We start from the raw sequence: 26,386 nt of genomic DNA, 5'->3' as shown, positions 1-26,386 counted from the left end.
AAAGGGTCGATTTGTCACCTGTCATGAATAGACCTCCACAACTTGTTTGACACGTGGGTGCCTACTCGCCAGGGGGACAACTGTTTTTTTTAAATAAGTAGTATAGCTCTATACTACCTGTTTTAATTTTTCAATAAAATAGTATAGCCGGCCGGCTATACTCGTTTTCTAATTTTTTGAAAATAGTGTAGCCGATCGGCCGTACCTTGTAGTTTTTAAAAAAATAATAGTATAGCCGCGCGGCGATACTCTTATTTTTGTTTTAAATTTTCCTGTATTTGTTGTTAGGCTATGTTCCTTCGTGCTTGTCTTTAGGTTTTCTTGGGCTGTAACAGGATCTATGGAGATTTAAATTTTCCTGATAACGGTGCTCCATTTACGTTTTATAATTTGTTTAGGACATATTAGTGTTTTTAATGTGTTTTTTTTTGTTCTGCAACTTGTTTCAAATTTTTTTTTCCACTTAATGTTGTTTCAGATTTCCTGAAGGCTTGCTTTCCAGTGAGCAAGGTGTCTACATTGCAGAGTCAGCCGCTGCTAAGAACATCAAAACAAGCGAAGGGCCATTTTCGGATGTATGAGGATGCCACAGTACCAATCAGTTTCTCTTTTATTTATTTGGACCAATTGTTAGGAAACTATTCTAAGAGCACTTGGGGAAATGTCCATTGCTGATCCTATTTTAGTACACACAGTCAGCTTCCTTCCCGGATATGTTCTAAGAGCCTGAACTTGTGGAATGTTTGTTATTTATCTTTAAGATATATGTCTGAATATCTTTTTATCATTTGGACCAATCTGCCAAACAAGTAAAACGTAGAGCATATCAGTAAATAATCAGCATACTGTATTCTCATTTTGTCAAGCTGGTCTATTTCTACCACATCAAATCATATTCCTGAGGCTTCTGCAACATTATCAGTGTGGGAGCAAAAATTAAGGCCCAAGTAACAAGCCACTTCCCATGAACCCTAAATTTAGGGAGTGGTAAAAAAGGATGAAGAAAGAATAATTTATTTCCTGGATCTTATTATTAGTATCACACCTTTTATTTATTTAATACATGCCCAGCCGCGCGGCTATACTCTCGAACGAGGACTTTTCAAATCATATTCCTGAGGCTTCTGCAACGTTATCAGTGTTATAGCCGACAGGCTCGACTGTATAAATAGAAATTATAGACGTACAGCCATACGGCTATACTTTCTAATTAGATTCGAATATTTTAAACGTACAGCCGGGCGGCTATACGCTTTAAATATATTCCAACCAACACGAAGCTTGCACTCGCAGTGGACGGAACTTTCTCTCGCAGTCACTGCTTCGTCCTCCGGGTTCGGCGCCGAAAACAGACCCAACCCGCCTAGGCGCCCGCCTAGCTACTACCTAGCCGCCTAGCGCCCGCCTAGCGACCGCCTAGCCGCCTAGCGCCCGCCTAGACACCGCCTAGGCCGACTTTTCAAACACTGCGATTGACTGAAAGTCTGAAACCCGAAATTGAAAAAATTTAGCTGCAAATTTGAGCTTGAGATTGGAACGTGGATCCTGCTGTTTTGGTGGAAACTTATGAACAAGAGGAATGTGTCGATGATCTTGAAGGGGATGATCGGATTCAATCTGCGCTTGGTCACATTGTGACGCACGCACTTTTGAAGATGCTCCTGGACCTGGTAACATATATATACCTTTGATGTTACTTGCAATGCATTTATGCTTTTGGACTATTTTGATTGAATTGTGTTTAAGTCTTTTAAGTATCTTGTTGTGTCTTGAAGTTTGTGAATTATATCAGTTGATATACCTGAATGTGGTCTGAATACATAACAAATCCAAAAAAAAATATATAAAATAAGCTACTATCTTTCTAATATCTTATCCCAACATGGTTGATTTTTTTTGTCTCTCTATTGTTCTATCTTCCACCATCTCCTCTCTAAAAATGGGCAAGTAATTCACCTTCAAAGGTTTTGCCTTATTAGTTTTTCCTTAACAGTTCTGGAGATCCGTTGCATTCATCTTGTTTGGGTGTTCCTTATTAAATAAGTTGCAAGTTTGATATTTGCCCTTTCAATTCCTCCTTTATGCTAAGATTATGCAAAGAAAGAATTTCATATTAGAATGCTTTTCAATCCACCATCCTCTGGTAATACTTTCTTGTCTCAAAGCCTGAATTTTGTCAAGCACAATTGAAATATGTGATATATATTTATATGTGTGTGTGTGTAGTATTCACTCCTTTTTTCGTTTATTCATAACTGTGTGTGTTATGGTTGTAGACAAAATGCAGTTCCTCAATGATATTATGAACTCAGGAAGCTTCTGTTACAAGTTTCCCTCCTTAATAATCTACATTATGTATTTGATTTTAGTCTAATCTTCTTTTTACAGCAAGTGGAGGAGGCATTCGATTTCTGGGGTACTCCAGAAGGTGATCTCCATCCTGCTGAGTGTATGCAGCAGTTACCGAAGACAGTTAGGCGTCATAGAGTCAATGTCGATGGCAATGTCTGTGCTGTCATGGTAACCACTTTGGTTCTTGAGGTAATTTCTTTTTCCTTTATCTATTGCAGCCAAGGCATGGAAATTCTCTTATGAAATTCTGTAATTTTCGCAATATAGGCATGTGAAATTTATAAGCACAAAGACATTAAATTAAAGCACACGTAGATTATTAAGTTGTCTTTTCTTTATTTGTTTTTCTGCTTTTTTCTGTTGGCCATATATCCTTTACTCCTTTCTCTTCTCTTTATAAATTTAATTTAATTGTCTCAGAAAAACAAATATGATAGTTTTTTGTATTATATAATAGGTTTACCATGAGTAGCAGAAATAGACAATTACTGATATCTTATACAAATCTGAGAGGCAATTTGCTCCTATTTATATTATCATTGGTGTGGTCATCAATTAACTGATCTTATACAAATCTCATCACTGGTTATGTTTTGCAGGGATGGCAGCGGAAACTTGATCCCAGGTACAATGTGATGCAAACACTGCTTCTCAAAGCTGACTGAGGGGCTAATGGCTCCATAAGAAGGTCTTGTCAGTGCTAATGCTATGATTACTAAACAATTTTGACAGTTATAAAATCCAAAATATTCCAATCCCAAGAAGTGGACATGAACATTTAGATCTTTATTCATTTATTTATTTTTTTGTTTTGGAAATTGCAATACGTTTTGAAGGTTCAATTCTTCGGTATTTAGTTTGTTTAAAAAAAACAATTCACTTGTAAAAACAGTAGAGAGGTAAACGACAGAAATAAAATAGAATTCTGTTATTTTTTGGTAACCTTGATGTTCCTGAATCTTCCCGTTCTCCTCTATTCTAGATGTGTTCATTTGTTCTAGATGCTTGCAAAGATAGGGTATATCATTTGTTGTTAGGCTATGTTCCTGCGTAATATGATGGCCCTTTTTGCATCTTTTGGGTCTTGGAAAAATGTCAGTAATCTGTTTGCTTATCTTTGGGTTTTCTTGGGCTGTAACAGGATCGATGGAGATTTAAATTTTCCTGATAACTATGCTCCATTTACGTATCTTGTTTAGGATATATTAGTGTACTTCATTTTTTATTTTGGTTCTATGACTTGTTTCAATTTTTTTTTCCACTTATGTTGTTTCAGATATATTAGTGTACTTAATTTTTTATTTTGGTTCTATGACTTGTTTCAAATTTTTTTCCACTTATGTTGTTTCAGATTTCATGAAGGCTTGCTTTCCAGTGAGCAAGGTGCCTACATTGCAGAGTCTATCGCTGCTAAGAACATGAAACAAGCGAAGAGCCGTTTTCGGATGTATGAGGATGCCACAGTACCAATCAGTTTCTCTTTTATTCATTTGGACTAATTGTTTTAGAAACTTATTCTTCAATTTTTTTTGGCTGTTGCATTTGTTTTTGGTCCCAGGATCATGGTGGTTCTAATCATTCTGCAAAAGTAGAGCCAGCCAATGGTTGTACAGGTGAAAGGGAAACTGGGAAGTCTGCAAAGAAACTTGGTGAGTTATTGTTGCATCTGTTTTTCCACTGGAAATTTCTTTTTGTTTTTTACTTTATGAATTTATTAGTCGCATTACAATCATTTTGATGTGCTAGATAAAGGAAGGACTGCAAAAGAGGAGACCTCCAAACGCAAGAAGGTCCGAGAAATACAGAAAAATCTATTATTAGTATCACACCTTTTATTTATTTTAATACATGCACAAATAGATATTATAACAGTATACCCGCGCGGCTATATTCTCTAAATACAATATATTAACAGTATAGCCGATCAGCTTTAAATACAATATTTTACCATTATAGCCGCAAGGCTCGACTGTATAAATAGAAATTATAAACGTACAGCCGGACGGCTATACTTTCTAGACTGATTCGAATATTTTAACAGTACAGCCGTTCGGCTATACGCTTTAAATATTATTCGAACGAACACGAAGCTTGCACTCGCAGTGGACGGAACTTTCTCTCGCAGTCACTGCTTCGTCGTCCGGGTTCGGCGCCGAAAAAAGACCCAACCCGCGTAGGCGCCCACCTAGCTACTACCTAGCCGCCTAGGGACCGCCTTGGGACCGCCTAGCCGCCTAGCTGCCTAGCGCCCGCCTCGCCACCGCCTAGCCCGCCTAGCCACCGCCTAGCCGCCCGCCTAGGCCGACTTTTCAAACACTGCGATTGACTGAAAGTCTGAAACCCGAAATTGAAAAAATTTAGCTGCAAATTTGAGCTTGAGATTGGGAAGCCGAAGCAGTGAAGCACAAGTCAGGTCCATAGAAGAAGAGATCATGTGACTCTTAATTCATCCAATTCCATTCCTCTCCCTGTTTATATTCTTCTCTCTTCGCACTGACGACAGGGCGCAGAAGAAAAGAATACAAAATTTGCTGACTTGGTGTCTGTCTTCTGTGGAAGGAAATGATGAAGTTGTCCTATCATGGAGTTTCTATGGTCTTGCCAATAACAAGGTTCTGTGAATGGCATGCGTTAGGCTACTTGAATTCATATTGATTCTGAAGTTTAAACATTTCTGTGAATGGAAGCTTCTCTTGCTTTGCTTATTCTTTAATATGCAAATGGCATTTCTGCTTGTACCTCGCATTCCTCTTAATAGTGATTCACTATTTCAGAGTAGTCGAAAACCGTCTTAGTTGTCTTAGACCTATAATTTATTTTTAAGGTCATTGCTATATTCTGTCTCACCTGCCTCTTTTTCTTGCAGGTATGCCATGTTGTTTTGTGTGCTGTGTTGGGGGTAACCTGAAGCACTGTGGAAAATGCCTTCAGTCGTATCATCTCCAATGCCTAGATAAGCCCCATAAGGAAAAGAAACACATTGAAGTGTCTGGCACAAGACAAATACCAATTAAAACCGTTCCGACAAGTCTTGACGAGGTTCCTTCCCAAAGGGATGCATATGGGAATAAGTCTAGTGGCAAGAAAGTAGGCTCATCTTCAAATGCTAATGCTGGAGCATTGGTTGATGATAATAATGTTGGAGGGAGGTTAGTTTCTCAATTGGTGATGAATTCCGCTGTAATTATTGCTGATTTTGTAAGACAAAAATCATCAGCAGCAGCAGCAGCATTTGAAAGAAAAAGCAGCTCTGAATAGCTCGCCAAGATTGAATACATCAAACTTAGAAGACACTGATTCATATTCTCTAGAAATAAGTTAGATAAATTAGGTGGTGATTCAGCTTGCGTGAAACAAGTTGACCATTGATTACTTTCTGCCGGAGGAATAAAAGAAAAAAGGATATGGATGAATCTAATATACAAAGGAAATCACTGCCCGTGGAAAATAGCTGCTCATTGATAACCAAATTGAATCATTCTGTTTGTACTAATACCAGTTCTTATGAAGAAACTTCCCCTGAAAACTGCTCAGTAGATCATGAAGCAGATTTGAAGCACTCCAGAGAGGTATGTAATATGAAGCCTATCTTTTGTCAATTTGGAATTAATGTATCTGCCTATGAGCACAAACACAATCATGTGAAATGAGAAATAGAAAATAAGATGCGACATGGAAAATACATTCTCATTTACATGTATTCTATAATAATACGTATGTATAAAAACAAGGTCAGAATAAAAGGTACATAATTGTTAGTGCTTAGTTGCCCTCGAGTGGCTGACTGACTCCACTATTATGTGCATTCTTAACCTGATATACTTCATTTCTGTATATGTAATTTGTAATCACCGATCTAATTTCTTTGCTACGGATCATTGATTTTACATATGCTCCAGCTGGATCTGCTGCCGCTGAACTAAACTGTTGGTTCACATTAACTTCAGAACTTATTGGTTTCTTATATTTTAATTGCTTACTTCATTCATCGGCACAGTTTGATGCATGAAGAAGAACAACTTCATAACGAGGAAAAGACAGGCAGTGACGCCTTACAACAGGCTGGAGAAGTACTTGGCCAGAGTGCTCAGAGTGCAATGGATGTTGAAGTTCTTTGTATCTTCTGAAGCTGCAACTCTATGTAACCCAGGAAAAACCCATGCATTGATAAGAGATGAAGCTCAAGTTTTATCAATTGCTGATCCTAAAGCAACAGAAACCCCTCATTTAGGCAGATCATTTCCTTATTTGGACTTGTCTGTTATCCCTACTGGTAGGACTTCATTAATTTCCAGGAATGCATTTGAACCAGTAACATTATCAATTCACATTGTGTTTAACTTATTCATTTTGGACTAGTTGTTTTAGAAACTTATTCTTCAATTTTTTTTGGCTGTTGCATTTGTTTTTGTTCCTAGGACCATGGTGGTTCTAATCATGGTAGTATTGCCAGCCAATGGTTGTACAGGTGAAAGGGGAACTGGGAGGTCTGCAAAGAAACCTGGTCAGTTATCGTTGTATCTGTTTTCCCACTGAAAATTTCTTTTTGTTTTTTACTTTATGAATTTATTAGTCGCATCACAATCATTTTGATGTGCTAGATAACGGAAGGACTGCAAAAGAGGCATCTAAACGTGAGAAGGTCTGAGAAATACAGAAAAATCTACCCTCCATGCTTTAATCACCTGAGGAAATGGCCACTGCTAATATTTGAAGAGTGTGGTCGCGGCTGTATTATTTAATTATGATATTTAAATGGTACCGCCGTTCGGCTATACTCATGAAATATTATATTCAAATAGTACAGCCGAGCTGCTATACGCTTTAAATAGAATATTTAACAGTATCGCCGGCCGGCTATACTTGTTAAATAGACTATCATAATAGTTACTCTGTTACTCTGTAAAAGTGAATTGATAATGTAGAATGCAAGACTCAATCTATAATAGGTGGAACTCCTGGGGGATGCGCAGCCATGCTCATTACAAACAGCATAGGTATAGAAAAGAACGTGTTCTAGGACTAATGAAAAGAACTGTTGGGCACAAAGGACATTTGTTACCCAGGAAAATTTAACACAAGTCAAGGACTAAAAAGGGATTAGAAGATATAGACTAACTCAATTAAATAGGATCAGTAACAGCAAAACACTCACCTCGATCCATTGACTGAAATAGGCATGAAATGCCCACAAGGAGTTGTGACAGGTTCATATTAAGCACAGTGTGCAATCAAAGTCCTGCGTTATGCTTTTCTATAGCTTCTCCTCCCTGTGAAATTAGCTTGTATTCTCTCTAAATTTTGAAAACATTCCTGAAGAGGATTGCTACAGAATACCACACAAAAGATGAAATAGTATAACATTTTAGAATTTCACATGCTAGCTAGGCCACTTGATGAAGGAAATTGAGGTTCCACCTCAAAATCAATTGGCAATGAGGGGAGTAGCCCAACTCTTTATAAACCCAGGCTAGGTCCCAAAACATTTCAATGTGGAACAAATACTCTCAACATGCCCCCGCACGTGTGGCGAATTTTCAAGCCTAACACTTGGACAACACATATTGGATGACGTGGGAGCACGTGTGACCGTTGGGCCCAACACGTTAAGCCTTGCTCTGATTCCATGAAGGAAGTTAAGGTTTCATCTCAAAACCAATTGGCAATGAGGGAAGTAGCCCAACTCCTTATAAACCCAGGTTAGGTCCCTTAACATTTCAATGTGGGACAAACACTCTCAACACATGCTACAGAATACCACACTAATTATTGTTGAAGGTGTCTTCCCCTACAGTGCTATGCCACTTGTATAGTCAAAATATTTAAATAAATAAAAAAGTAGTTGCAGAGCAGAAGATGTAAGGATTTTCTATGTGACTTTATTAGACAGTAACATCAGGCTTCTAGTACTAGAAAGAAATCAATAAAGCAGAAACGCTTTAGTGAGCAATGCCAATGCGCCTCCCTCCACTAACCGACCTCTCCCTGCATGCGTGTTGACGACTAATTTATCCTTTCCTTTTCTTTACCCCAACCAAGACCACCAGGAATTATAAATCTATCATCCCCTCTTCATTTGCCTCCCAATTCTCACTCTCTCAACAACAGAAACACAGTTTTCTATCTCTTCCTTTCACTCCACACGAAATAAACCCCTCATTTCTTATGCCTTTCCTTATTTTATGTCACCTTTCCTCCTTCTCACACACTATATACATGTCACTTTGCTCCTTCGCACCAGCAAGTTTTGTCTGTCTTCATTTGGAAAAAAAAGGACACGACCATACAGCTCCCAGACCCCAGCGCCTAGATCCTCCTAGGCCGCCTAGGCCCCCCCTAACTCCCTGATGTCGGTGTCCTCCCGCCTAGCTCCTAGGCCGATATCTTGAACACTGCTCAAAACATGGAATGGGCTTGCCCTGTGCCCTAGACGTTCGTAGTGATGAGTTCGAGTCTGATTCGCTAGAATATTAAAAAAAACCGAGTATAGCCGGGCGGCTATACTATTTTTAAAAAAATTAAGAAAATACCGAGTAAAACCACCCGGTAACGTTGTTCTCGCCATCATGCCAAGTAACAAGGAAAAAGAAACCGGAAGTTTATATTTTGAAATGAGAAGAATGTTTGAGATAATAAGGAAGACTTGGGGTACATCAATATCAGGTATAGTTTTCTTTGACAATTGAGATTAGGAAGACTTGAGATCATGTAAAGTCCTTTTCTATCTCTCTGGCGGCTGGTATAGTTTGGATAGAATTAATTTACACCAATATCAGGTGATTTTCTTTAACAATAGTTTATTCATATCGAATATGTATAGTGCATTAGCAGGTGCTCATGTTTAAGAGTATTTTTTAGCAATATCCTGGAGGTGGGAGAACAGTTTTACTGGTCTAGACAACAAACATGAACATGTGATCAGAACCATTTATATCACTTTGACTTCATCTGGTGGATTTAACTATGCTACGAATTGGATTTCTTCGCCTATCCTTGTTGAGGAAAAAAATTGGAAATTCTATACATAGAATCTAAATTACCTTAACTACAAAGCTTGTTCTTCTATTCCCTCACTGCTCAATGTAACAACGTTCATCCACAAAGTGCATTCACTTCTTAAAAATCTCCATATATGGCCTCAAAGAGTCATGAGGATCTCAAAGCACTCTTTCCAGCATTGTCTGACTGTGGCCCAGTTGCCTGACTCAAAGAAACTCAAAGAGTTTTCGTCGAGACTTGGCCTCATTGGTTGGCAAGATCTCATTTTATCACTTCAACTCAAAGGAATAAATGATGCTCTGCAAAAATCTGTGCTGATAAGTTCATTCTTTGAGAAGTTTATTTCTCTTCCTCAAAACAGAGTTCCTGAAATCTTGTTAAGCTGCAAGCAAAGAGCAACCAGTTTAGTTTGGATAAGTCGTGATCACGAGGAACGAATGAAACTAAAAGTGAAAGAAAGAAGTTGACTGTAGTAAATTCAAAATGAAATCAAACCCTATAGTAAGAGCAATCACTAGTTTACTGAGAAGCATAATGAAACTCATTTCAAAGAGACGTACTGGTTCAAAAGAACATTAGGATTGTAGGGAAACAGATTCTTTTGGTGTAGACCTTCAATAGAAATTTTAAGTGAAAGTAAGCACTCTTTGGCTTCTTTGAAATACTGTCCTCCATTTTGGGTGTGCTTGCAGCCATTTTCATTTTTTTCATCAGGTTCATCATCAAGAAATGTAAGATGATTTTTTGTTGGTGCAAGAAAATCCTCTCCCCAGGAACTCGAGCCACCCAATGAAACTTTTCTTTTCTTGCAAAATGATTGATTTGTAGCTTGCCCACCCACTAGAAATTCCACAAATAAGCTCCATGAATCACACACTTTACGCAAGCACCTAAAAGAGAATGCATTAAGGATGGTAAGAAGCAAATGAAAGATACAAAGAGTTGCAATTAAAAACAACTGTCTGGGTTCAACCAAATTGATTCTTGTTTTGCTAATTAGTTAAGAAGTCATGTAAAAGCAGAGGGTTAATGTTTTATAGTTTAGTCACCGAGGTCGACACCAGAAAAATACAGCCCACCACGGTTTAGATTTCGTAAGTTAAGAGAAGGTGTAGAAAGAGAAAAGACCTTAAAAGATATTATGCACAACTGATTCCGGTATCTTTTGAAATAAGGTAATCAAGAAGCACCTGATGGTCATAGCTCAACTGCAAAATAGGAAGAAAAAAGAAAGTGCACAATGTCAGTGATTTTTTATTATTCTGCAATACCATATATATTTCAAATTAACAACTAGGAGGCATGCCGAAGTGGAAATGCAGATACGTAAATGTCCAAGAGTGAGCATCTTGCCTCTAATAGGAAAAGATGGAACAAGAGTACAGGATTGAAAAGATCTGAGACACGGAAAAGTAAATTGCCATTCGAATCCTCCGATGCAACCTTTTCCTTTTCATCCCTATATAAACCCAAAAATCTTGTTAAAAGGAATCCATGACGATAACTTTTAAAAAAATGGAAAACTAGGATATTAATTCTTTACTGTTCTGCACAACAAGGTACACAAAGCAGATGAAAGAGCACTTTGAATAATACATCATCCTACAGTTCACAAACAAGCCAAGAAATGAGGACATGAGTCTAAAAAACTACAAGAAAAATACGACAAATGAAGAATACAGAACTGCAATTTTAGTACGTGAAATTGTTGAATAAGATGATGCATTCAAATAGACAAAACAAAATATGGATACAATTTTTCTTTTTTTGGGTCTGGGTGAATAGATTGCCTATTTTGCTTATATCACGTTGCATATAAACATAGACAAAAAAACTCCTAGTTTCAAAGATAAAGAAGACATACCTCTTTGATATACAGTTGGATGAAGGATTTGGCAAAGTCAACACATTCTACAAAATACATTTCATGGTCCACTGTCATATTAGCTGGAAGATGCCCTTGAAGCCAGTTATAAAGCTCCAAGAGACCTTTCTTTCTTAGACAGTAACATTAGGCTTCTAGTACTAGAAAGAAATCAATAAAGCAGAAAGGCATTGGTGAGCAATGCCAATGCGCCTCCCTCCACTAACCGACCTCTCCCTGCATGCGTGTTGACGACTAATTTATCCTTTCCTTTTCTTTACCCCAACCAAGTCCACCAGGAATTATAAATCTCTCATTCCCTCTTCATTTGCCTCCCAATTCTCACTCTCTCAACAACAGAAACACAGTTTTCTATCTCTTCCTTTCACTCCACACGAAACAAATCCCTCATTTCTTATGCCTTTCCTTATTTTATGTCACCTTTCCTCCTTCGCACCAGCAAGCTTCGTCTGTCTTCATTTGGAGAAAAAAGGACACGACTTGCCCTGGCTCCTATGTTGGTTTTTGATATATTAAAGAACGTTTATGCAGAAGAGAGAAGAAAAAACCAGAGAGAATGAGAAAAGTTATGTATTTTTTCTATTTCCAGTGTCTGAGCAGAAACCTGCCTCATATACATTCCTTTAGATGCCAAAATCAGGATCCTATATTTTAGGATACAAGAACTCATCTCCTACCATCCATAATGATTGGAGGCTACGATTCTTACACCTAGGCTAGAGTCTGTTAACATAGACACTAAGAAATGACAAAAAACCAGTAGAAAATATCCCAAAATAGCTAGAGTAGCTAACGGCTACTTCCCAAAAAGGAAAGTTCTTCAATTCTTCATTCTTCTCAGGTACAACCTGCAGGATTGTCATCTGCAGTTTCTTATTAAGCTCAGTGAGTAGCTTAATTCTCAACAGCCTCTCCTAAGCCGCTTACTGGCTTAACTCCAAGTTTCAACCTTAGTTGATTAAATCTGTCTTTAGGCAGTGCCTTTGTAAAAATATCTGCAAGTTGTTCTTCACTTCTGCAGAATTTCATGTCAATCACTTCCTCTTGTAGAGCCTCCCTTATGAAATGATACCTCCTGTTTATGTGTCTTGTCCTTTGATGAAAAACTGGATTCTTGGCCATAGAAATTGCTGACATATTGTCACAGAAAAGAGGTGTTGCCTCAGTTTGCATTTCACCAAAATCATCAAGGACAAACCTTAACCAAATAGCCTGTGCTGGTTGCCTCAGATGCTGAGACATACTCAGCTTCAGCTGTTGATAGTGCCACTGTATTTTGTTTCACAGAGGCCCAAGAGAATGCTCCACTTCCAAAGCTGAATGCATAGCCAGAAGTGCTCCTGCTATCATCCTCACTACCTGCCCAATCTGCATCACAGAATCCAATGAGAATTGCAGACTTATCCTTCACATACTCAATGCCATAGTTGAGAGTTCCTTGCACATATCTTAGGACCCTTCTTGCAACTCCCATATGCTTCTTTGTAGGACTAGTCATAAACCTTGACAGCAAACTGGCAGCATACATCAAATCTGGTCTAGTTGCTGTTAAGTATAGTAGACTTCCTACTATCTTTCTATAGAGTCCTTCATCAGCTAAGTCACTTCCATCCACTTTCTTGAGTCTCTCACCAGTAGGCAATGGAATGGATACTGGTTTGCAATCTTCAAGCCCAAACTTCACAAGCAAGGATTTGGCATACTTGCTTTGATGAATGAAAACCCCTTGATCAGTTTGTAGTATTCCCATGCCCAAGAAGTGATGAAGGAGTCCAAGGTCTGACATTTCATATCTCTGCATCATCTCCCTTTTAAACTCAGCAAGCATCCTCTCACTGTTTCCAGTATAAACAATGTCATCAACATAGATTGAGACAATGATTAAACCTCCTTCATTATCAGATCTAGTGTACAGAGTAGCTTCACTAATGCTTCTTTTGAACTTGCACATAGATAAATATGCATCAATCTCACTGTACCAGGCTCTAGGAGCCTGCTTAAGTCCATACAAGGCTTTTTTCAGCTTGTAAACCTTGTGACTTGCATTTTTCAGTTCAAAACCCTCAGGCTGCTCTACATATACTTCCTCATCAAGCACACCATTTAGGAATGCTGACTTGACATCTAACTGAAACAACTTCCACCCTTTTTGTGCTGCAAGAGCAATGAGAGTTCGAATTGTGTCTAACCTTGCAACTGGTGCAAAGGTTTCATTGTAGTCAATTCCAGGTTTCTGTGCATACCCTTTTGCTACAAGTCTGGCCTTATGTTTTTGAACTGTTCCATCCAAATTAAGCTTGGTTTTAAACACCCACTTCACACCTATAACAGGTTTATCTGCTGGTCTCTCAACCAATTCCCAGGTATTGTTCTTCTCTATCATTTCCAACTCAGCATTCATAGCTTCTTGCCAAGCTAAATCACCAGCTGCTTCTTGATAGTTCTCTGGTTCAATGATGCACATGTGGCATCTTGCATATATGTCCTCCAGAGTTCTCAACTTCACTGGAGTAGAGCTAGGTGTAGAAGCTTGACTGTTATTTCCTCTGAAACACCAACAGTTGAGTTTGAGTGAGAGCTGCCACCATTATCAACCTGAGTTGTTTCAGTTTGTTCTTCACCAAATTCAGTTTCTATTTCATTTCCTCCAAGGTTGAATGGCATTAGAACAGATTCCTCTTGATCACTCTTCCAATTCCATGCCTTGTCCTCATTGAAAATTACACTCCTTGAGAGCACAATTTTTTTAGATTGCAAGTCATACACTCTGTAACCCTTTTCACAGCTTCCATATCCCATAAAAACTCCCTTTCTAGCCTTGTCATCAAACTTCTGCCTCAAGGGTGATGGAACATGAGTATAACAGATACAACCAAACACTTTCAGATGCTTGATTCCTGGCTTTCTTCCTGTGAATGCTTCAAATGGTGTTTTACTTAGCACAGATGTTGTAAAACATCTGTTTTGGAGATACACATTGTACTTACAGCCCAAAAAATCACAGGGATTCCTTTCTCTGTCATCATGGATCTTGCCATCTCACATATTGTTCTATTTCTCCTCTCAGCAACTCCATTTTGCTGAGGAGAGTAGGCAATGGTCAATTGCCTCTCCATTCCCATGCTTGTACAGAATTCTTGAAACTCATGTGAGGTATATTCACCACCTCTATCACTCCTTAGTTTTTTCAAACTAAATCCACTTTGCAATTCAACAAAGGCTTTGAATTTCTTGAACACATTAAAGGTATCAGATTTGTTTCTGAGAAAGTATACCCAGCACATTCTTGAAAAATCATCAATGAATGTGATGAAGTACCTATTTCCACCAATTGACTCATTTTGCATTGGTCCACACAAGTCTGTGTGCACTAATTCCAGTGGACAGCTTGCTCTCCATGCTCCCTCTTTGTCAAACTTCTCTATGTGATGTTTTCCTGAAACACAACCTTCACACACATCCTTCATTTCGGTTAACATAGGTAGTCCAGCCACCATTTCCATCTGCTGCATTTTTTTCATGCTAACAAAATTCAAATGTCCAAGTCTTCTATGCCAGATCCAAGAATCTTCAATCACTGATGCTTTTCTAGCTGCAGGTGTCATAGATTCTAGTGAGAGAGGGAAGCATCTATTTCCTCCCATGACCACTTTAGCTACAACATTGTTGAGGCTGTCATCATCAAAAATAACTGCCATGTTACCCCCAAATAGGACATAATAACCATGCTCCATCATTTGGCCTACACTCAATAGATTCTCATCCAAGCCCGGAACAAGCAACACTTCATGTATATACCTTTTCCCATGTTGAGTTTCAACTACTAGAGTGCCTTTTCCAGTTGCTTGTACAAGATCTCCAGTGCCCATTTTAACTTTGCAAGTCACAGTCCTGTCAATGTTTATTAACACAGACTCTTGAGAAGTCATGTGGTTGCTGCAGGCGCTGTCCACAAACCATACACTTCCATTTTTCACACTTGCAGAGTGGCAAGCATAGAACATGGTGCCTGTGATTACCTCTTCCTCCTTTGCACAGTTAGCCACCTGCTTGTTGCCTTCACAGTCTTTTGCAGTATGACCAAACCTATTACATTTTCCACATCTAGGTTTGCCTTTGTGCCTGCACACACCAAAATGATACTTTTGACAGACTTGGCATTGTGGTTTCACACTTCCTTGACTGCTGCTACCTTGCTTGTTCTGAGAATTAAAACTATTGTTCCAATTTCCTCCAGCATTGTTATTCCAGCTTGAGCCATTGTTATTTTGAGACCAATTTGATCCCTTTTTGTCTTGTCCCTGCCACTTTTGATTTGGTCTACTCTGTGAGCCCTTATTAGAGCCATGAACTTGGTTATTTCCAACCTTGAGGCTACTAAAAGCTTTCTCAGTTCCAGCCACTTTATCTCTTTCATCATGCAGGTCTTCCCTTTTATCATAAACTTTGACAGATGCAATAACTTCTTCAACTCTAAGAACATCAAGATCTCGAGTTTCTTCAATGATAGACACAATGGATTTATATTTTCTACTTAGACTCATCAAAAGTTTTTGCACAATTCTTGTTTCAGTCACATCTTCACCAAGAGATTTCAGATTATTCACAGTTCCAAAAAATCTAGCCAAATAGCTATCTAAGCTTTCACCATCAGTCATTCTCATATACTCAAAATCTGCTCTAACAGCTTGAAGTTTTACAGCTCTTATCTTTTTATCTCCTCTGAACTCTCTCCTCAAGATATCCCAAGCTCCTTTTGCAGTCTTTTCATTTCTGATGCGAGGGAAGAGCTCATCAGTTAAGGTTCCTTGAATGAGACTCAGTGCCTTGGCATTTTTGATTCTGTCTTCTCTGGAGATAGTAGGTGCTTCACTGGAATTTGCTCAGCTTCACTTCCTTCTCCTCCAGAGTCTTCTTCCTCCTCAATAACTGGCTGAGGTTGAACTCCGACCTCAACTACGTCCCATAGATCATGTGCTATGAGGATGGTCTCCATTTTGACAGCCCAAAAATCATAGTTTGCACCATCAAACTGTGGAGTTCGTAGATCTCCACCTGAAGAACCTGATCCCACCATTTTCCTAGTGAGTCTTAGTGAACCAAAACAATAAAAGAGCAACCTTTATCCCTTTTGGGAATTTTTTCAGAAAGCTCTCTCTCTCACAGCCACGCCCCTCTCGGATTCAGACCAGGAGCTCGATACCATGTTGGTTTTGATATATTAAAGAACGTTTATGCAGAAGAGAGAAGAAAAACCAGAGAGAATGAGAAAAGTTCTGTATTTTTTCTATTTCCAGTCCGAGCAGAAACCTGCCTCATATACATTCCTTTAGATGCCAAAATCAGGATCCTATATTTTAGGATACAAGAACTCATCTCCTACCATCCATAATGATTGGAGGCTACGATTCTTACACCTAGGCTAGAGTCTGTTAACATAGACAGCTAAGAAATGACAAAAAACCAGGTAGAAAATATCCCAAAATAGCTAGAGTAGCTAACGGCTACTTCCCAAAAAGGAAAGTTCTTCAATTCTTCATTCTTCTCAGGTACAACCTGCAGGATTGTCATCTTCTCAGTTGCAATATCTGAAAACGTCTATGACCTCACAGTTGAAGAACCATTGGATTACTTTCAACATGTACGCACTTGTGTTGATATACTGCGCCTTCATAAGTTCGATCCAATCAAGCATGCAGTCAGCTCAGCAGTTTCGCAACTAAAGCAAGGAAAATTTTCGAAGAAGACACACACTCCTCGACTCATGCCAGACACTAGAGTCATTGAGGATGTCCGGAAAAGTTTGATAATCAACAAGAAACAGTTTCTTCAATTTTTTTTGGCTGTTGCATTTGTTTTTGTTCCTAGGACCATGGTGGTTCTAATCATGGTAGTATTGCCAGCCAATGGTTGTACAGGTGAAAGGGGAACTGGGAGGTCTGCAAAGAAACGTGGTGAGTTATCGTTGCATCTGTTTTCCCACTAAAAATTTCTTTTTGTTTTTTACTTTATGAAATTATTAGTCGCATCACAATCATTTTGATGTGCTAGATAAAGGAAGGACTGCAAAAGAGGAGGCATCTAAACGTGAGAAGGTCCGAGAAATACAGAAAAATCTACCCTCCATGCTTTAATCACCTGAGGAAATGGCCACTGCTAATATTTGAAGAGAATAGTCGCGGCTGTATTGTTTAATTATTATATTTAAATCGTACAGCCGGGCGGCTGTACTCATAAAATATTATATTCATATAGTCCCTATACTCTTTAAATAGAATATTTAACCGTATCGCCGCGCGGCTATACTGGGTAAATAGAATTATAACAGTATAGCCGACCGGCTATACCTTATAAATAGAATATTGGGCCGTGTAGCCGTGCGGCCATACGCTATAAATTTTTAGAAGTACAGCTGCCTGGCTAGACCCTTTAAATAGAATATTTTCACATTATTGCAGCGTGGCTGTACCCTTTAAATAGACAGTAGAGCCGGTCGGCTATACGATTTAAATAGAATATTATAACAGTATAGCCGCGCGGCTAGACTCTATAAATAGAAACTTTTCAGTGTTTTGGTTTTAATTTTTTTAAACAGAGTCTAGCCAACCAGCTGTACTATTTTTTAAAAAATAAAAAAAGATTATCTCCGACCGGCTATACTATTTTTAAAAAAATAAAAAACCGAGTATAACCGCCCGGCTATACGGTTTACTTTCAAAAAAATTAGCAGTGCCGGGTATAGCCGCGCAGCTATACTATCAGTGTTATAGCCGAAAGGCTCGACTGTATAAATAGAAATTATACACGTACAGCCGGTCGGCTATACGTTCTAATTAGATTCGAATAATTTCAACGTATAGCCGAACGGCTATACGCTTGAAATATATTCCAACCAACACGAAGCTTGCACTGGCAGTGGACGGAACTTTCTCTCGCAGTCACTGCTTCGTCCTCTGGGTTCGGCGCCGAAAACAGACCCAACCAGCCTAGGCGCCCGCCTAGCTACTACCTAGCCGCCTAGGGACCGCCTAGCCGCCTAGCCACCGCCTAGGGACCGCCTAGCCGCCTAGCTACCGCCTAGGCCGACTTTTCAAACACTGCGATTGACTGAAAGTCTGAAACTCGAAATTGAAAAAATTTAGCTGCAAATTTGAGCTTGAGATTGCAAGGGAAGCTGCCCCATTTGTGGATCCTGCTGTTTTGGTGGAAACTTATGAACAAGAGGAATGTGTCGATGATCTTGAAGGGGATGATCGGATTCAATCTGCGCTTGGTCACATTGTGACGCACGCACTTTTGAAGATGCTCCTGGACCTGGTAACATATATATACCTTTGATGTTACTTGCAATGCATTTATGCTTTTGGACTATTTTGATTGAATTGTGTTTAAGTCTTTTAAGTATCTTGTTGTGTCTTGAAGTTTGTGAATTATATCAGTTGATATACCTGAATGTGGTCTGAATACATAACAAATCCAAAAAAATATATAAAATAAGCTACTATCTTTCTAATATCTTATCCCAACATGGTTGATTTTTTTTGTCTCTCTATTGTTCTATCTTCCACCATCTCCTCTCTAAAAATGGGCAAGTAATTCACCTTCAAAGGTTTTGCCTTATTAGTTTTTCCTTAACAGTTCTGGAGATCCGTTGCATTCATCTTGTTTGGGTGTTCCTTATTAAATAAGTTGCAAGTTTGATATTTGCCCTTTCAATTCCTCCTTTATGCTAAGATTATGCAAAGAAAGAATTTCATATTAGAATGCTTTTCAATCCAACTTCCCCTGCTAATACTTTCTTGTCTCAAAGCCTGAATTTTGTCAAGCACAATTGAAATATGTGATGTGTGTGTGTGTAGTATTCACTCCTTTTTTCGTTTATTCATCACTGTGTGTGTTATGGTTGTGGACAAAATGCAGTTCCTCAATGATATTATGAACTCAGGAAGCTTCTGTTACAAGTTTCCCTCCTTAATAATCTACATTATGTATTTGATTTTAGTCTAATCTTCTTCTTTTTACAGCAAGTGGAGGAGGCATTCGCTTTCTGGGGTACTCCAGAAGGTGATCTGGTCCATCCTGCTGAGTGTATGCAGCAGTTACTGGAGAAAGTTAGGCGTCATAGAGTCAATGTCGATGGCAATGTCTGTACTGTCATGGTAACCACTTTGGTTCTTGAGGTAATTTCTTTTTCCTTTATCTATTGCAGCCAAGGCATGGAAATTCTCTTATGAAATTCTGTAATCTTCGCAATATAGGCATGTGAAATTTATAAGCACAAAGACATTAAATTAAAGCACACGTAGATTATTAAGTTGTCTTTTCTTTATTTGTTTTTCTGCTTTTTTCTGTTGGCCATATATCCTTTACTCCTTTCTCTTCCCATTATAAATTTAATTTAATTGTCTCAGAAAAACAAATGTGATAGGTTTTTGTATTATATAATAGGTTTACCATGAGTAGCAGAAATAGACAATTACTGATATCTTATACAAATCTGAGAGGCAATTTGCTCCAATTTATATTATGATTGGTGTGGTCATCAATTAACTGATCTTATACAAATCTCATCACTGGTTATGTTTTGCAGGGATGGCAGCGGAAACTTGATCCCAGGTACAATGTGATGCAAAGACTGCTTCTCAAAGCTGACTGAGGGGCTAATGGCTCCATAAGAAGGTCTTGTCAGTGCTAATGCTATGATTACTAAACAATTTTGACAGTTATAAAATCCAAAATATACCAATCCCAAGAAGTGGACATGAACATTTAGATCTTTATTCATTTATTTATTTTTTTGTTTTGGAAATTGCAATACGTACGTTTTGAAGGTTCAATCCTTCGGTATCTAGTTTGTTAAAAAAAAAACAATTCACATGTAAAAACAGTAGAGAGGTCAAAGACAGAAATAAAATGGAATTCTGTTCTTTTTTTGGTAACCTTGATGTTCCTGAATCTTCCCGTTCTCCTCTATTCTAGATGTGTTCATTTGTTCTAGATGCTTGCAAAGATAGGGTATATCATTTTTTGTTAGGCTATGTTCCTGCGTAATATGATGGCCCTTTTTGCATCTTTTTTTTCCACTTATGTTGTTTCAGATTTCATGAAGGCTTGCTTTCAAGTGAGCAAGGTGCCTACATTTCAGAGTCTATCGCTGCTAAGAACATGAAACAAGCGAAGAGCCGTTTTCGGATGTATGAGGATGCCACAGTACCAATCAGTTTCTTTTTTATTCATTTGGACTAATTGTTTTAGAAACTTATTCTTCAATTTTTTTTGGCTGTTGCATTTGTTTTTGTTCCCAGGATCATGGTGGTTCTAATCATTCTGCAAAAGTAGAGCCAGCCAATGGTTGTACAGGTGAAAGGGAAACTGGGAAGTCTGCAAAGAAACTTGGTGAGTTATTGTTGCATCTGTTTTTCCACTGGAAATTTCTTTTTGTTTTTTACTTTATGAATTTATTAGTCGCATTACAATCATTTTGATGTGCTAGATAAAGGAAGGACTGCAAAAGAGGAGACCTCCAAACGCAAGAAGGTCCGAGAAATACAGAAAAATCTATTATTAGTATCACACCTTTTATTTATTTTAATACATGCACAAATAGATATTATAACAGTATACCCGCGCGGCTATACTCTCTAAATACAATATATTAACAGTATAGCCGATCAGCTTTAAATACAATATTTTACCATTATAGCCGCAAGGCTCGACTGTATAAATAGAAATTATAAACGTACAGCCGGACGGCTATACTTTCTAGACTGATTCGAATATTTTAACAGTACAGCCGTTCGGCTATACGCTTTAAATATTATTCGAACGAACACGAAGCTTGCACTCGCAGTGGACGGAACTTTCTCTCGCAGTCACTGCTTCGTCGTCCGGGTTCGGCGCCGAAAAAGACCCAACCCGCGTAGGCGCCCACCTAGCTACTACCTAGCCGCCTAGGGACCGCCTTGGAACCGCCTAGCCGCCTAGCCGCCTAGCCGCCTAGCGACCGCCTAGCCGCTTAGCCGCCGCCTAGCAGCCTAGCGCTCCCCTAGCCACCGCCTAGCAGCCTAGCGCCCGCCTAGCCACCGCCTAGCCGCCTAGCCGCCCGCCTAGGCCGACTTTTCAAACACTGCGATTGACTGAAAGTCTGGAACCCAAAATTGAAAAAATTTAGCTGCAAATTTGAGCTTGAGATTGGGAAGCCGAAGCAGTGAAGCACAAGTCAGGTCCATAGAAGAAGAGATCATGTGACTCTTAATTCATCCAATTCCATTCCTCTCCCTGTATATATTCTTCTCTCTTCGCACTGACGACATGGCGCAGAAGAAAAGAATACAAAATTTGCTGACTTGGTGTCTGTCTTCTGTGGAAGGAAATGATGAAGTTGTCCTATCATGGAGTTTCTATTGTCTTGCCAATAACAAGGTTCTGTGAATGGCATGCGTTAGGCTACTTGAATTCATATTGATTCTGAAGTTAAAACATTTCTGTGAATGGAAGCTTCTCTTGCTTTGCTTATTCTTTAATATGCAAATGGCATTTCTGCTTGTACCTCGCATTCCTCGTAATAGTGATTCACTATTTCAGAGTAGTCGAAAACCGTCTTAGTTGTCTTAGACCTATAATTTATTTTTAAGGTCATTGCTATATTCTGTCTCACCTGCCTCTTTTTCTTGCAGGTATTCCATGTTGTTTTGTGTGCTGTGTTGGGGGTAACCTGAAGCACTGTGGAAAATGCCTTCAGTCGTATCATCTCCAATGCCTAGATAAGCCCCATAAGGAAAAGAAACACATTGAAGTGTCTGGCACAAGACAAATACCAATTAAAACCGTTCTGACAAGTCTTGATGAGGTTCCTTCCCAAAGGGATGCATATGGGAATAAGTCTAGTGGCAAGAAAGTTGGCTCATCTTCAAATGCTAATGCTGGAGCATTGGTTGATGATAATAATGTTGGAGGGAGGTTAGTTTCTCAATTGGTGATGAATTCCGCTGTAATTATTGCTGATTTTGTAAGACAAAATCATCATCATCAGCAGCAGCATTTGAAAGAAAAAGCAGCTCTGAATGTGATGGTAGCTCGCCAAGATTGAATACATTAAACTTAGAAGACACTGATTCATTCTCTAGAAATAAGTTAGATAAATTAGGTGGTGATTCAGCTTGCGTGAAACAAGTTGACCACCCCATTGATTACTTTCTGCCGAAGGAATAAAAGAAAAAAGGATATGGATGAGTCTAATATACAAAGGAAATCACTGCCCGTGGAAAATAGCTGCTCATTGATAACCAAATTGAATCATTCTGTTTGTACTAATACCAGTTCTTATGAAGAAACTTCCCCAGAAAACTGCTCAGTAGATCATGAAGCAGATTTGAAGCACTCCAGAGAGGTATGTAATATGAAGCCTGTCTTTTGTCAATTTGGAAATAATGTATCTGCCTATGAGCACAAACACAATCATGTGAAATGAGAAATAGAAAATAAGATGCGACATGGAAAATACATTCTGATTTGCATGTATTCTATAATAATACATATGTATAAAAACAAGGTCAGAATAAAGGGTACATAATTAATTAGTGCTTAGTTGCCCTCGAATGGCTGACTGACTCCACTATTATGTGCATTCTTAACCTGATACTTCATTTCTGTATATGTAATTTGTAATCACCGAACTAATTTCTTTGCTACGGATCATTGATTTTAAATATGCTCGTGCTGGATCTGCTGCCGCTGAACTAAACTGTTGGTTCACATTAACTTCAGAACTTATTGGTTTCTTATATTTTAATTGCTTACTTCATTCATCGGGACAGTTTGATGCATGAAGAAGAACAACTTCATGATGAGGAAAAGACAGGCAGTGACGCCTTACAACAGGCTGGAGAAGTACTTGGCCAGAGTGCTCAAAGTGCAATGGATGTTGAAGTGATGCAGGACGCATAGGACCTAAATTTATTAGTTTCCTAATATATTTGTTAGTTTCCTAGATTCTCTAGTTTTCCAAATTCTAGTAGGATTTCTACTTTTCCAGATTTCAGATTTCTAGTTTTAAGTTTCCTATTTTATTTGGGTTATGATTTCCGTTTAAGCAAGGGATTTTTATCCTATTATGTCTAGGTTTTAGTTTGCTATAAATACCCCCATGTAGTTCTTTAAAATTCAGATTTGGATATTGAGTAAACCTTCTCTTAAAACTATGTGATTTCTGTCCTTTCTTTCATCCCTTCGATCTATATTTTCGTCTCCCCAACCTCCAATATTCTTCTTGTTCTACTGTTCTACTGTTCTACCCTTTCTTTCGTCTTTTCGATCTATATTTTCGTCTCCTCGATCTCTTATACTCTTCTATGTTCTATTGTTTGGATGCTTAATCTAATACCTACGGGCTGTACTACATCATGAAGTTCTTTGCACGAATCATTTAAGAAAAAGTAGTGATACTAGAGACTCCTCTTCTGTAGCTGCAACTCTATGTAAACCAGGAAAAACCCATGCATTGATAAGAGATGAAGCTCAAGTTTTATCAAGTGCTGATCCTAAAGCAACAGAAACCCCTCATTTAGGTAGATCACTTCCTTATTTGGACTTGTCTGTTATCCCCACGGGAGGACTTCATTAATTTCCAGGAATGCATTTGAACCAGTAACATTATAAATTTGTGTTTAACTTATTCATTTTGGACTAATTGTTTTAGAAACTTATTCTTCAATTTTTTTGGCTGTTGCATTTGTTTTTGTTCCTAGGACTATGGTGGTTCTAATCATTCTGCAAAAGTATGGCCAGCCAATGGTTGTACAGGTGAAAGGGGAACTGGGAGGTCTGCAAAGAAACCTCGTGAGTTATTGTTGCATCTGTTTTTCGACTGAAAATTTCTTTTTGATTTTTACTTTTATGAATTTATTAGTCACATTACAATCATTTTGATGTGCTAGATAAAGGAAGGACTGCAAAAGAGGAGGCATCCAAACATGGGAAGGTCCGAGAAATACAGAAAAGGCTATCTTCCATGCTTTAAGCACTTGGGGAAACGGCCATTCTAATATTTGAAGAGTATAGTCGAGCTGTATTATTTAATTATTATATTTAAATGGTACCGCCGCTCGGCTATACTCATTAAATATTATATTTAAATGGTACCGCCGCTCGGCTATACTCATTAAATATTATATTCAAATAGTACGGCCGCCCGGCCATACACGTGATCATATAGCCGGTCGGCTATACTCTATAAATAGAATATTTAAACATATAGCCGACCGGCTATACGCAACTTTTAGCTGTACAACCGAGCGGCTATACCCTTTAAATAGAGTATTGTAACAGTATAGCCGATCGGCTATACGCTATAAATAGAAACTTTTCACAATATATTCGTTTTGTTTATCTGCTTTTGTCTGTTGGCCATATCCTTTACTCCTTTCTCGTCTCTTTATAAATTTAATTTTATTGTCTCAGAAAAACAAACGTGATAGTTTTTTGTATCATAATAGGTTTACCATGAGTAGCCGAATTGATATCTTTTACAAATCTGAGAGGCAATTTGCTCCAATTCTATATTATCGTTGGTGTGGTCATCAATAACTGATTTCATGCAAATCTCACTAGTTATGTTTTGCAGCGATGGCAGCAGAAACTTGATCCCGGGCATCACATGGACCCAAAAGTTTTGCATCCTTCTGCCTACTACTTGTCCATAATGAACATATACCGATAAAGATCCAGGTTGCGTATGAGTTTCAATCTCTGCCTGACAACAAACTCAAATGTTTATATTAACTCCCAAATATAGAATCCTTATCACTGTGCACGTAACACTCTGATACTGGCGCCAGTACCAACTTTCAGAGCAGGTTTAAGTATGCAGAACTACAATTGGTGTTCTTCAAAGTGACAAAAACTACCTTCCACTGGCCTAGAAGAGTCATAGGACATATAATCAAACTGCCATCATCTGCAAGGGTGTTTTTTCGCTTCATAAACTTATCAAATCCTGAAAAGCTTGTGACCTTCTTTGGTAGGTTTGATGGGGAATGGTCTGAAATGTCACTAATTTCAATATCTTCACTGGAGGACTGGCTTGTAGGGTGACTACCTGATAATCCCCAGAAAACGCATTCAAATAGATAACACGGTCTCTCCTATATGCAAAACACCCCAATAAATATTGAAACATAAGGTATAGCATAATCCAAGGTTAACAGCCCAACATACTTGTCTGCAAGACGATATGCCTCCCAACAAGGGTGAAGAGTCATTGCTCCCTCATCGATGCATTGTCCTTTTTCCAGTTGGATCATCCAATGGAGAGCCTGCTTCTGGTATGGACGAAGTTCACACTAAAGTGTGCTTGGAGGATCCATTTCCTGAAATACAATACTTCCTTGGTGATTTTTCAGCTCTATTCAGGAGCAAGCTCCATGCATGTAAAAAGATGCTTGCATAAGTCACAATACCTCTAGCAACAATGTTATCAAGGTCAGCATCTGAAATGGACTCCTAATTTTCAACTTCACCTCCATTTCTACGCATTTAAATCATGAGAACATAATTATGTCGGGTCATGTCGGAAATTGCCACTAAATAGAAAATAAATGGTTTCAACTAGGAATATCATTTAAAGATTTTTTTAAAATATCTACTACGTACAGGGGTTAAAAAAGCATTAATTTGTGGTGATACACTGGAATTCGTCTAATTGTTTGTAGTTGGCGCTCTTTCTTTATCACCAAGCTCTCAGAGCTTCACACCAAAGCTCCTGAACATAGCTTTGCCTACACGGAGAAAACTATTGAACGAAACGTTTGGCCGCAAGCTCGCCGAGATTTTTGATAATTTTGAAGAGAAACCAATAGCATCTGGAAGTATTGTTCAAGTGCATGGAGCTGGTCAACAGCTGAAGCCCATAGTAGTTGCCGTAAAAGTTAGGCATCCTGGTGTTCGTGAATCGATCTGGAGAGATTTTGTTATAATCAATGTGGTAGCAAAAATTTCAAACTTCATCCTGCTAAGTGTATGCAGCAGTTACTGGAGAAAGTTAGGCGTCATAGAGTTAATGTCGATGGCAATGTCTGTACTGTCATGGTAACCACTTTGGTTCATGAGGTAATGTCTTTTTCCTTTATCTACTGCAGCTGAAGCATGGAAATT

At 38.5% G+C, this 26,386-nt stretch overlaps 2 protein-coding genes and 1 long non-coding RNA gene across 13 annotated transcripts; 2 read left to right on the top strand and 1 right to left on the bottom strand.

Annotated features, from left to right (window-relative positions):
- Positions 1 to 1,303: 1,303 nt before the first annotated feature.
- On the top strand, positions 1,304 to 7,582 carry LOC107881018 (uncharacterized). Of its 6 annotated transcripts, none has more exons than XR_016125817.1 (10): positions 1,304 to 1,670; positions 2,389 to 2,541; positions 2,952 to 3,040; positions 3,704 to 3,799; positions 3,911 to 4,001; positions 4,099 to 4,964; positions 5,219 to 5,921; positions 6,350 to 6,625; positions 6,771 to 6,856; positions 6,954 to 7,571. It is a non-coding gene; the product is annotated as an uncharacterized LOC107881018 (long non-coding RNA). The 6 variants fall into 6 exon arrangements; XR_016125821.1 differs by having other exon boundaries at positions 4,099 to 4,142; positions 6,954 to 7,555; XR_016125818.1 differs by having other exon boundaries at positions 3,911 to 4,142; positions 6,954 to 7,559.
- Positions 7,583 to 10,477: 2,895 nt separating this feature from the next.
- Positions 10,478 to 11,642, bottom strand: LOC148918045 (uncharacterized). The gene is made up of 4 exons (XM_089051156.1): positions 11,216 to 11,642; positions 10,895 to 10,953; positions 10,705 to 10,810; positions 10,478 to 10,559 (listed from the first exon to the last, which is right to left on the bottom strand). Exons 1-4 carry the CDS (start codon positions 11,291 to 11,293, stop codon positions 10,491 to 10,493), a joined length of 312 nt encoding a protein of 103 aa, XP_088907282.1. The 5' UTR covers positions 11,294 to 11,642; the 3' UTR covers positions 10,478 to 10,490.
- A 6,495-nt stretch (positions 11,643 to 18,137) lies between these two features.
- LOC107880968 (uncharacterized) lies at positions 18,138 to 24,755 on the top strand. 6 transcript variants are annotated; one of them, XM_089050752.1, is made up of 9 exons: positions 18,138 to 18,553; positions 19,261 to 19,416; positions 19,827 to 19,852; positions 20,335 to 20,430; positions 20,542 to 20,632; positions 21,913 to 22,625; positions 23,722 to 23,802; positions 23,983 to 24,073; positions 24,172 to 24,755. In XM_089050752.1, the coding sequence occupies exons 1-5, from the start codon at positions 18,539 to 18,541 to the stop codon at positions 20,573 to 20,575; spliced, it is 327 nt and encodes a 108-aa protein (XP_088906878.1). In that variant the 5' UTR covers positions 18,138 to 18,538; the 3' UTR covers positions 20,576 to 20,632; positions 21,913 to 22,625; positions 23,722 to 23,802; positions 23,983 to 24,073; positions 24,172 to 24,755. The 6 variants fall into 6 exon arrangements, with proteins under 6 accessions (XP_088906878.1, XP_088906877.1, XP_088906875.1 ...); XM_089050751.1 differs by having other exon boundaries at positions 23,722 to 24,073; XM_089050749.1 differs by having other exon boundaries at positions 23,053 to 24,073.
- The last annotated feature ends 1,631 nt before the right edge of the window (positions 24,756 to 26,386 follow it).

The sequence above is a fragment of the Prunus mume genome, linkage group LG4, assembly GCF_029339155.1.
Source record: "Prunus mume cultivar Tortuosa linkage group LG4, ASM2933915v1, whole genome shotgun sequence".
Lineage (NCBI taxonomy): Eukaryota > Viridiplantae > Streptophyta > Magnoliopsida > Rosales > Rosaceae > Prunus > Prunus mume.
The sequence above is the reverse complement of the archived record's forward strand: the minus strand, read 5'-3'. Positions and strand labels throughout refer to the sequence as shown.